General features: G+C 42.1%; 1 protein-coding gene across 1 annotated transcript; it reads right to left on the bottom strand.

The window, feature by feature from the left end:
• Positions 1 to 292: 292 nt before the first annotated feature.
• LOC125541728 (gamma-gliadin-like) lies at positions 293 to 1,400 on the bottom strand. Its single transcript, XM_048705075.1, has 2 exons — positions 1,057 to 1,400; positions 293 to 1,011 (listed from the first exon to the last, which is right to left on the bottom strand). The coding sequence occupies exons 1-2, from the start codon at positions 1,307 to 1,309 to the stop codon at positions 446 to 448; spliced, it is 819 nt and encodes a 272-aa protein (XP_048561032.1). The 5' UTR covers positions 1,310 to 1,400; the 3' UTR covers positions 293 to 445.
• Positions 1,401 to 11,868: the final 10,468 nt, after the last annotated feature.

Raw genomic sequence — 11,868 nt, 5'->3', positions numbered from 1 at the left:
TTGTTTTGGTGCTAAAATGGCACATTTACTTCTAGACATTGAAATACGTTGAATTATTATTGTGTGCGATATCCAGGAACTCGGAAACTGATAGCTACTCGGTCAGCCTGGGAGCAGTAACTAATATGTCAATCGACCTGTTAACTGGATTAATAGGTCGACCATTAATCGATAGATTAAATAGTAACCTGCCAGCACAAGCAGCTAGCTATTGATGTGTAAGTCTAGGGTTGCGGTTAGGGATGAACATCGAAATAATTAAAAAAGTGAATGAAATAGTGACAAGCAATGCTAGCAAACAAGAACTTTGTTTGTCTTTTATTCCCAAGCTTGAACTAGCACCGGTCGGGGTCACACATGATGGTGCATGCCATTTTATTTGTCATCGTTACAACCATTGGTGCATCAGCTAAGCAACGATGATCCATCTACCTATTAGCAATTTTCATTGGCCACCAATGCCGGCAACTATGCTGGCAAATGGTGCGTTGATGGTGGAGCAGTCAGGTCGGACATACACGTTGCACATGTTTGGAAGGGTTCTCAATACCAATGACCTGATCACCTCATATTGAGCTGGTTGTTGAGGTTGGATGATGCCCTGTCCCTGGACAAGCTGAAACAGTGGTCGCAGGATCTGTATGCCTTGTTGTTCTTGCTGCATGATGATGGCATGCACCACGCTATGGATGGCTGTGCACTGGAGCTGACGAGGAATCTGTGCTAGTTGTTGGCAACATTGTTGCTGCATCACCTGGCAATCACTTCGTGGCAAGATCATTGACACGAGGGACGACACTAATGACACGGGGTTGCATTGCTGCAAGAGGTAATTCTTGCAGGGGTTCATCTGTTGTTGTAGATATGGCTGAATCAACGGTTGTTGCTGCTGGGGGAATGATTGTTGCGGTTGTTGGGGCTGCGGGAATTGTTGTTGGGGCTGGGGAAAAGGTTGTTGTGGTTGCTGTGACTGGGGAAATGGTTGTTGGGGTTGTTGAGGCTGGGGGAATGGTTGTTGGGGAAATGGTAGTTGGGGTTGTTGGGGCTGGGGAAATGGTTGTTGTGGTTGCTGGGGCTGGGGAAATTGTTGTTGTGGTTGTTGTGGTTGGGGAAATACTTGCTGTGGTTGAAGGGGGAATGTTTGTTGGGGTTGGGGAAACACTTGTTGTGGTTGCTGGGAGAATGGTTGGGGCTGGGGGAATGGTTGTTGTTGTGGCCATTGTACTTGGCCGCTAGGGTCGACCTGTATATTGGCGGTGGCGATGGTTAGAGCCGCTGCAAAGATTGTGAGGATGAGTAAGGTCTTCATGGTGAATTTGTGTCAACTATTACTTACTTGGATTTGATGATTGTGCTCTAGTTGTGTGAAGGATGGATGATGGTATGGAGCCTACATATTGCAGGCTCTTTTATAGCTACCATGGTTAGGTTTCTTTTCATTATTGCTTTCCTTTTTAAAAGTGATTCAATGCTTATCGAACTGATTATCTGGTTTGTTGTGTTTGGTGGCACTACATACAAACACAATTTTGGAGTGATCATCAAAGTTGCCTTTTTATTGTACATATCATCTAAGAGTGAGGAAAACATGATAATTAGCAATGACTCATCCTACTCACTTTACTTGTCAAACAATTATCTGGATTGCATTCCTTTTGGATCTAAGTTTGTCATGTTGTACAAGTTATTAGAAATAAACCAAATCTTCGTAGCGTGACATGTTGTTCAGATAGATCAAGCTAGTACTCTTATGTTCGTTCTGGACTCTTGTTCTTTTTTAAACTAACTTGTAGTGTTGTATAGTAGGATGGTAAGATCAACAAGCTGATAGTAATGTTGTACACGTTCTCAATACATGACTCATCAAATTCTCCTTTTATGTCAAGTGTAGTAATGGTGTACACGTTATCAACACATGACTCATCATATTCCCTTTCAATGTCAAGGGTTGTAATTTCGTGCAAGTTATTAATAAATATTAGATTAGTACTGGCTTTACACTTCTTAATTGATTCAAGTACATTTGAAGGTTTGTTCTGGCTTCAATTGATTAATTTATTGAACTAAGTTTTTATCTACTATTTTGTAACATTTGATGCATTTAGTAAAAAAAGCAAGCAAGAAGAGGTGGTAAAATTGCTCATCAAGTCAATCTTCTTGTTTGTTTAATTACATAGTATCGACAGTTGACTCCTGAGCTTGTGAGCATATTTTTCCAAAATCAGAAACTACACTCAAGTTTTAACATGTTTCAAATGATTCACATTTTTATTTGAGGGTGTGCGTGTGTGTGTGTGTGTGGGGGGGGGGTGAAATAGGAACCTACATGTTGCCGGGTCTTGGTGTGACCTTAGTCATTTTTCTCGCTTGCCCCCCACCAAGGACGTTCCCTCCACGGGAGCACGCGATATGAACACGGAGCTACTAGAGTGAGCATGGTGTGGCCCTTGCTGTTGGATTCGGCACTAGCACTCATTCCACTATGTCTGACGGCATCGACATCACCCCTGCCACCTTGTCCAACGGCCAAGAAGATGCCCCCCTCACGCGTTTGCTATGGGGTGTGGCCTGGGCCCTATGCTCGGACAACATCCAGGCCATCTCAACCATCCGCTCGTCCTGGGCTAGGCACACCATTCCTACATCAACATTGGAGAAAATTCGATGAGATCAAACACTTTGAACTGACCAATGGCAAAAGAATATGCGAAAGATACAAGAGGTGCCGGTTTGGCCACGCCGTACCTGACACCGGCCTTGTGATTTCGAAAGTTGGTGGCTTTACCTATGAGAAGTAATGAGGGAGTCCCCCTAAGGGATTTGCCATCAAAAACTTTGCCCAGGATATCGGAAGCATACGGGCTTTCCAATTGTTGGATGCCACGGCTGAGAGCCACGTGCATAACTTGGTCCAAGTGTTGGGAAACATAGCATGCAATTTCAAAAAATTTCCTACGCTCACGCAAGATCTATCTATGAGATGCATAGCAACGAGAGGGTGATAGTGTTGGGGAACGTAGCATGTAATTTCAAAAAATTTACTACGATCACGCAAGATCTATCTAGGAGATGCATAGCAACGAGAGGGGGAGAGTGTGTCTACGTACCCTCATAGACCAAAAGCGGAAGCGTTAGGTTAACGCGGTTGATGTATTCGAACGTCTTCGCGATCCAACCGATCAAGTACCGAACGTACGACACCTCCGAGTTCAGCACACGTTCAGCTCGATGACGTCCCTCGAACTCTTGATCCAGCAGAGGGTCGAGGGAGAGTTCTGTCAGCACGACAGTGATGGTGATGTGATCCGTGCAGGGCTTCGCCTAAGCACTACGACGCTATGACTGAAGGAGTAAACTGTGGAGGGCGGCACTGCACACGGCTAAGAGAACAACTGATGTGCTATGGGGTGCCCCCTGCCACCGGATATAAAGGAGGGGAGGAGGAGGCGGCCGGCCAGGAAGGGCGCGCCATGGGGGGGAGTCCTATTAGGACTCTACTCCTAGTAGGATTCGCCCCCCCCCTTTTCCTTTCTTCATCGGAGGGGAAAAGGAAGGAGTGGGAGAGGGAGAGGGAAAGGGGGGCGCCGCCCCCTCCATAGTCCAATTTGGACTGCCATGGGGAGGGGGGTGCGGCCACCCCTTGCGGCCCTCCTCTCTCTTCACTAAGTCCCATGTAGGCCCAATATTCCCCCCCCCCGGGGGGGGGGGGGTGGTCCGGTAACCCCTCGGTACTCCGAAAAAATACCCGAACCATTCGAAACCATTCTGATGTCCGAATACTATCTTCCAATATATGAATCTTTACCTCTCGACCATTTAAAGACTCCTCATCATGTCCGTGATCTCATCCTGGACTCCAAACAAACTTTGGTCACCAAAACACATAACTCATAATACAAATCATCATCGAACGTTAAGCGTGCGGACCCTATGAGTTCGAGAACTATGTAGACATGACCGACACACATCTCCGGTCACTAACCAACTGCGGAACCTGGATTCTCATATTGGTTCCTACATATTCTACGAAGATCTTTTATCGGTTAAAACGCAATAACAACATACGTTATTCCCTTTATCATCGGTATGTTACTTGACCGAGATTCGATCGTCGGTATTATCATACCTAGTTCAATCTCATTACCGGCAAGTCTCTTTACTCGTTCCGTAATGTATCATCCCGTAACTAACTCATTAGTCACATTGCTTGCAAGGCTTATAGTGATGTGCATTACCGAGAGGGCCCAGAGATACCTCTTCGATCAATACAGCAAAAGCTGCCAGTAGAGACGTCAATTACATAGCTAGTGACTTGGTATTTCATCTCTAGCCAATTGTAGAGTCGTTTTAGTAAAGCGTCCTTCGAGCGTCTCCACATGAACCGTCTCAAACATTTAGACACACTTGATAGGCGTGTCTACATGACATGAGACGTTATATAAGGACGCTCAAGAGCGTGTCTACATGACATGAGATGCTATCTAAGGACGTTCAAAAGCATGTCTACATGACTTGAGATGCTTTATAGGCATGCTCAAAAACGTTTCTAAAAAAATACATACGTTCTGCTAGACATGCCTGTATGATGTCGTACATTGTTGTATTTCATTATTTTGAATTGGATTGCTTTACCATGCCCTGCTGCACATGCAGATCATCAAATAATGTAGTTGTGTAGGCATTATTGAACATCACTGTTGCATTGCAATCATCACATTCTCATAACTGAAAAAGTTTCTCATAATCACAACCGCGAAACAAGTAGCAATGTGCAGGCCATTACAACTATTTTTATTACAAAGGGTATTGATACTTTACAAGTGAACTGTACATTCATACAATAATGTGTATTTCACTAGAAAATAAAGTTCTAATTCTAATTCTAACTATCTGAAAGTTGAAACCAATTTGAGAAAAAAATGGAAATTCTTAGTGGAAATCTATCTAAAAATTCTATATCTAGCTTGGTACATCAGCTTGACGGCCTTCGCAGCTTTTATGGATATGGCTTCTGGAAAAATGTGAAGATTTCCCTTGCACGTTTCAAGATTATTTCCGATATAAAACCTGTTATAATCTGTCCATACAATTAGTTTTGTCCTCTAAATCCTGCAATAAGAGCACATTAGCATCAGAAAAGGTGCAGGGAAATATAGAGAAGCAGAGCTAGATAATTTAAATAAGAAATATACATTGATTTCACAAAGAATAGTTATAATTTATGTGTTTCTTCTCTATTGAACTAAGATTTCTTAGGATTGACTGGTTATGCCTGTTGACACTAGTAATCTTCCGACCAATAGAAACTCTACACTAGTGGGGATGACACAACAAAGAAGTTTGAGCCAGCTGATCTAGGGATAATGCAGCTTATCTGTCAAACAGATGACGACTGCATTATTCTGAATCATCTTTGTCAGCAGAAAAGATTGGAACATGGATAAATGACACACCTTGTATTGGTCCCACATTGATTGCTCCTTATAAAAATGTATTCTTTTCACTTGCAAAAGATCATCTGCTGAACATTTCCATAATGTTAAATCCTCGGATATCTGCAAAACAGTAAGAAAACATTGTCTCATATGATAGTGTCAATGCAATAAAAAACTTACTAGCTGTTTGCTGACATCAAGAAATCACAGTGATGTTTGGTTATAGCTCATGTCGATTTGACAATATTATAATCTGTATAAAAATGACCAGTTAATGTGCGGACAGAAAAAAATACTGTATGTTGTTTGGTTAAAGCCCACATCAGTTTGATATTATTACAATCTGTATAAAATTGACCAGCTAAACTGCTGTCAGAAAGAAATTACAATGTTTTGTTTGGTCATAGCCCACATAAATTTCAAAGAATTATAATCTGTTGTCATGTATAAAGGTAACACAGAGAAACTTTGATCACCTTAACATACTACAAAATCTATAGTCTTTATATACACTCTCGGAGATATCAGAAGTATATTATACTCTTACGTCACATGGCAACAAAATAAACGTGCCCCCATTGGATAGTAGCACAAAACAAGTGGACAATGGTATGGAAGGTGAGGTAATACTATGTATAAGTATTAATATTATCATACTAGATCCTCTGTGATATGTACAAAAACATGAATCCCATCATTCATTCTGATACATAACAAGGTGAACTCAACCAACACCCGAAATTAGAGCTCTGATCAATCACTCATAGGAGTTGTACTTATTGAAGAAGGAAAAACATGTTTGGGGGCAAACACAAATTGACAATAAAAAAATCAATTGGAAGGAGGATCATGGGGTACCACTGTACCAGGTGCCTTCCATGGGAGACGATGGACACATGGCTGCACATCCGCTACTCCTTGAACATCTAGCCTGCCAGCGCAGGAAGGAATCAATCTATGGCTGCAAGGTAGTGGTATCGGCTGCATCGTCCGATGGGGGCAGGGGGGGACTTTGGTTGGTAGCGAGCGGCATCACCCAAATGTCTGGGATGTATCAATGTCGGAAGTTATCCCCGTCAGGAGCCATGGATGCGCCGTATCTGGGGAGAGAGATACAACTTTTTTTTTGTTTCTTTGAGGGGTTTGGTATAGGGCAGTTGTGTGTAACAGGGTGTTGATCTGGTCAATTTGTTGATTCAACAGTGACTCGCATCCTCCATTGTCAGATACTAACGTGCATTTCCCTATGCCCTAGCTGACTTGTGTAAAATCAGAATGTTTCAAGGTTATATCAGATAGCTTGGCGAACCACAATTTGCCTGACCAGGTGTACTGGATCAAACTGAGTGGAAAACTATATCTAGTTTGAATCTTTTTCAAAATGTACATAACTTGGCTTGTTCTGATCTTACTCATGCTTAATTAAGATGCATAAACACTTCCCAAAATGGTACAATTAAGACAAATACTAAGCATCTACCGAGCTAAAGTAAGCAAAAATCCATGAAAATAATCACACTAGCCATTAGTGGTGGACCAAAAAATATGCCTTGTCAGTCGCACGAAGTCATGTGAAGCCAGAACCAATAAAGTAAAAACCCACATAGATATGTCATTTTGCTTCGGAAGTACTAGGCAAAAGTGATGCTAGTTTCTGGAAGCTAAAACTATACATCACCAAACAATGAACGTACGAATCATGTTGGAGTTGCAAATTAAACTGGAACTCTCCCACAGAGAGTAAATGTAGTCTACTTAATGGCCAGTCATTCGATCCTGCACCTGATTAATGTATTCGCTCCTTCTCCCCCTAAAAAGGAACAAACGAAATTAGTAAGCTTTAGAGGGAGATGCAAAACAAAAAATTGTCAACCTACAGGCCACCCCACCATCGAGATTTGCTTCATGAGATCTGATGCATCAGGATCACATCTGTGATTGATAGTGGTCGGTCCAAATTTTGAAATTCAGTTGAGAACCAACCAATCGAGATAGAGGCGTGGGATGTCTCAACTAAGAAGCTGCATTGATTGATTTAATTTAAAAACTGTAGAGGAGATGGGATTCGAGGGAGCACCTTCTTGACATGGCGGATCCCATCTTGCAGGACGGTGTGGCGATGAGAGTTGGGAGGGGTGCGGCGTGGCAACGGGGAGTACGCCGACGGCCGGCAGGGCTCCGACAAGCGAGGATGCCGACATAGGAGAATGGGAAGTCGCCGGCCGAGGGTGGAGTTGGCGTCGGAGGGCAGAGCCGGGCCGAGAACTGCCGCGGGGGATAGGCTTTGGTGGCGGCGCAGACTGGGATTTCTGTGGGAGGTGGAAATTGGAAAGACGGGGTGTGGGAGGATTACACGGAGTATCTTACTAGCAAAATAAAATCAGAAAAGCCACGGGAAGTCTTTAAGCGGTAAAATAATGAATTTGCGAGCATCAAATATCACGTGAGCCTAACTAATCGTCTCAGAAATCGCCTCTAAGTTAATTAAAAATATTATAAATCCATCATTCTAAAAATAAGATTGGGATGCTTATGTAAACGTCTCAGGAAGCGTCTTTAGCATGCTAGTGTCCTGGACATAGATACGAATATAAATAGCGTCCCAGAAAAAGCGACCTTACATGGTTGTTTTTGTTGTAGTGGATACTCGGAGTGACAAATCCTAATCTTGATCCATGCCAAGCCAACAAACACCTTCGGAGACACCTGTAGAGCATCTTTATAGTCACCCAGTTACGTTGTGACGTTTGATAGCACACAAGGTGTTCCTCCGGTATTCGGGAGTTGCATAATCTCATAGTGAGAGGAATATGTATAAGTCATGAAGAAAGCAATAGCAATAAAACTAAACGATCATTAAGCTAAGCTAATGGATGGGTCTTGTCCATCACCTCATTCTCTAATAATGTGATCTTGTTCATCAAATGAAAACACATGTCTATGGTTAGGAAACTTAACCATCATTGATTAACGAGCTAGTCAAGTAGAGGCATGCTACCTCTTGAGCATTCGTTGGTTTTTCCCTTGAAGAGGAAAGGGTGATGCAGCAAAGTAGCGCAAGTATTTCCCTCAGTTTTTGAGAAACCAAGGTATCAATCCAGTAGGAGATAACACGCAAGTCACCTAGTACATGCACAAACAATCAAGAACCTTGCAATCAACGTGATAAATGGGTTGTCAATCCCTTCACGGCCACTCGCAAAAGTGAGATCTAATAAAGATAATAAGATAAATATTTTTGATATTTTTGTTGTATATAGATCGGAAAGTAAAGATTGCAAAATAAAATAATATGAAACTAGAATTGTAAATCGAAAACTAATATGATGGAAAATAGACCCGAGGGCCATAGGTTTCACTAGTGGCTTCTCTCAAGATAGCATATATTACGGTGGGTGAACAAATTACTGCCGAGCAATTGATAGAAGTGCGCATAGTTATGAGAATATCTAGGCAATGATCATGAATATAGGCATCACGTCCGTGTAAAGTAGACCGAAACAATTCTGCATCTACTACTATTACTCCACACATCGAACGCTATCTAGCATGCATCTAGAGTATTAATTTCATAAGAACAGAGTAATGCATTAAGAAAGATGACATGATGTAGAGGGATAAACTCAAGCAATATGATATAAACCCCATCTTTTTATCCTCGATGGCAACAACACAATACGTGCCTTGCTGCCCCTACTGTCACTGGGAAAGGACACCGCAAGATTGAACCCAAAGCTAAGCACTTCTCCCATTGCAAGAAAGATCAATCTAGTAGGCCAAACTAAACCGATAATTCGAAGAGACTTGCAAAGATAGCAAATCATGCATATAAGAATTCAGAGAATAACCAAATATTATTCATAGATAAACTTGATCATAAATCTACAATTCATCGGAGCTCGGCAAACACACCGCAAAAGAGTATTACATCGAATAGATCTCCAAGAACATCGAGGAGAACTTTGTATTGAGGATCAAAGAGAGAGAAGAATCCATCTAGCTAATAACTATGGACCCGAAGGTCTGTCGTAAACTACTCACACATCATCGGAAAGGCTATGGTGTTGATGTAGAAGCCCTCCGTGATCGATTCCCCCTCCGGCAGATCGCCGGAAAAGTCCCCAAGATGAGATCTCATGGGTACAGAAGGTTGCGGCAGTGGAAAAGTGGTTTAGTGGCTATCCCTGATGTGTTTAGGGTATAAGAGTATACATAGGAGAAAGAAGTACGTCGGTGGAGCTCCGTGGGGCCCACGAGGGTGGGGCGCGCCCTCCTGCCTCATGGACGCCTCACGGAGTTACAGACTTCCACTCCAAGTCTCCTGGATTGCGTTTGTTCCAAGAAAGATCATTGCAAAGGTTTCGTTCCGTTTGGATTCCGTTTGATATTCCTTTTTATTGAAACACTGAAATAGGCAAAAACACAGAAACTGGCACTGGGCCTTAGGTTAATAGGTTAGTCCCAAAAATAATATAAAAGAGGATATTAAAGCCCATTAAACATCCAAAATAGATAATATAATAGCATGGAACAATAAAAAATTATAGATACGTTGGAGACATATCTAGCAACCCCAAGCTTAATTCCTACTCGTCCCCGAGTAGGTAATGATAAAAACAGAATTTTTGATGTGGAATGCTGCTACCTCTTGAGCACTGCGTTGGTTTTTCCTTGAAGAGGAAAGGGTGGTTTAGTAGAGCAGCGTAAGTATCTCCCTCAGTTTTTGAGAACCAAGGTATCAATCCAGTAGGAGACCACGTGCGAGTCACCTCGTACCTGCACAAACAAATAAGAACCTTGCAACCAACGCGATAAAGGGGTTGTCAATCTCTTCACGGCCACTTGCAAGAGTGAGATCTGATAGAGATGATAATAAGATAAATATTTTTGGTATTTTTATGATATAGATTGAAAGTAAAAGATAGCAAAATAAAGTAGATGGGAAACTTGTATAATGGAGAATAGACCCGGGGGCCATAGGTTTCACTAGTGGCTTCTCTGAAGATAACATAAGTATTATGGTGGGTGAACAAATTACTGCTGAGCAATTGATAGAAAAGCGAATAATTATGAGAATATACAGGCATGATCATGTATATAGGCATCACTTCCGAGAAAAGTAGACCGAAACGATTCTGCATCTACTACTACTACTCCACACATCGACCGCTGTCCAGTATGCATCTAGAGTATTAAGTTCATAAGAACAGAGTAACGCCTTAAGCAAGATGACATGATGTAGAGGGATAAACTCATGCAATATGATATAAACCCCATTTTTTTATCCTCGATGGCAACAATACAATACGTGTCGGTTCCCTTTCTGTCATTAGGATCGAGCACCGCACGATTGAACCCAAAGCTAAGCACTTGTCCCATAGCAAGAAAGATCAATCTAGTAGGCTAAACCAAACTGATAATTCGAAGAGACTTGCAAAGATAAACCAATTATACATAAAAGAATTCAGAGAAGATTCAAATATTGTTCGTAGATAAACTTGATCATAAACCCACAATTCATCAGATCTCGACAAACACACCGCAAAAGAAGATTACATCGAATAGATCTCCAAGAGAATTGAGGATAACTTTTTATTGAGATCCAAAGAGAGAGAAGAAGCCATCTAGCTACTAGCTATGGACCCGAAGGTCTGAAGTAAACTACTCACACATCATCGGAGGGGCCATGGAGTTGATGTAGAGGCCCTCCGTGATCAATGCCCCCTCCGACGGAGCTCCGGAAAAGGCCTCAAGATGGGATCTCTTGGGTACAGAAGGTTGCGGCGGTGGAATTAGGTTTTCGTGGTGCTCTTGGATGTTTCCGGGGTATATGGATATATATAGGAGGAAGAAGTAGGTCGGTGGAGTAACGAGGGGCCCACGATGGTGGAGGGCGCGATGATAACCCACAAGTATAGGGGATCGCAACAGTTTTCGATAAGTAAGAGTGTCGAACCCAATGAGGAGCTAAAGGCAGAACAAATATTCCCTCAAGTTCTATCGACCACCGATACAACTCTACGCACGCTTGATGTTTGCTTTACCTAGAACAAGTATGAAACTATAAGTACTTTATAGGTGTTTTTGGATAGGTTTGCAAGATAATAAATATTACGTAAATAGAAAGTAGGGGCTGTTTGGATAAATACACAACTAAGTTAGTTTTAGTAAAGAGCTTTTTGTTCCGACAAAGTTATTTGTCCCTAGGCAACCAATAACTACACCGGTAATCATTATTGCAATTTTATATGAGGGAGAGGCATAGGCTAACATACTTTCTCTACTTGGATCATATGAACTTATGATTGGAACTCTAGCAAGCATCCGCAACTACTAAAGATCATTAAGGTAAAACCCAACCATAGCATTAAAGTATCAAGTCCTCTTTATCCCATACGCAAACAACCTACTTACTCGGGTTTGTGCTTCTGTC

Source organism: Triticum urartu, chromosome 1, assembly GCF_003073215.2.
Source record: "Triticum urartu cultivar G1812 chromosome 1, Tu2.1, whole genome shotgun sequence".
Lineage (NCBI taxonomy): Eukaryota > Viridiplantae > Streptophyta > Magnoliopsida > Poales > Poaceae > Triticum > Triticum urartu.
Note: the sequence above shows the minus strand (reverse complement) of the source record. Positions and strands in the feature narration are given on the sequence as shown.

Coding starts and splice junctions, on each gene's coding strand:
- LOC125541728 (XM_048705075.1), bottom strand. CDS start 1,309: ATGAAGACCTTACTCATCCTCACAATCTTTGCAGCGGCTCTAACCATC. Junction 1,012..1,056: donor GCCCCAGCAACCACAACAAC/CATTTCCCCAGC, acceptor TTCCCCAACAAC/CATTCCCCCAGCCTCAACAA.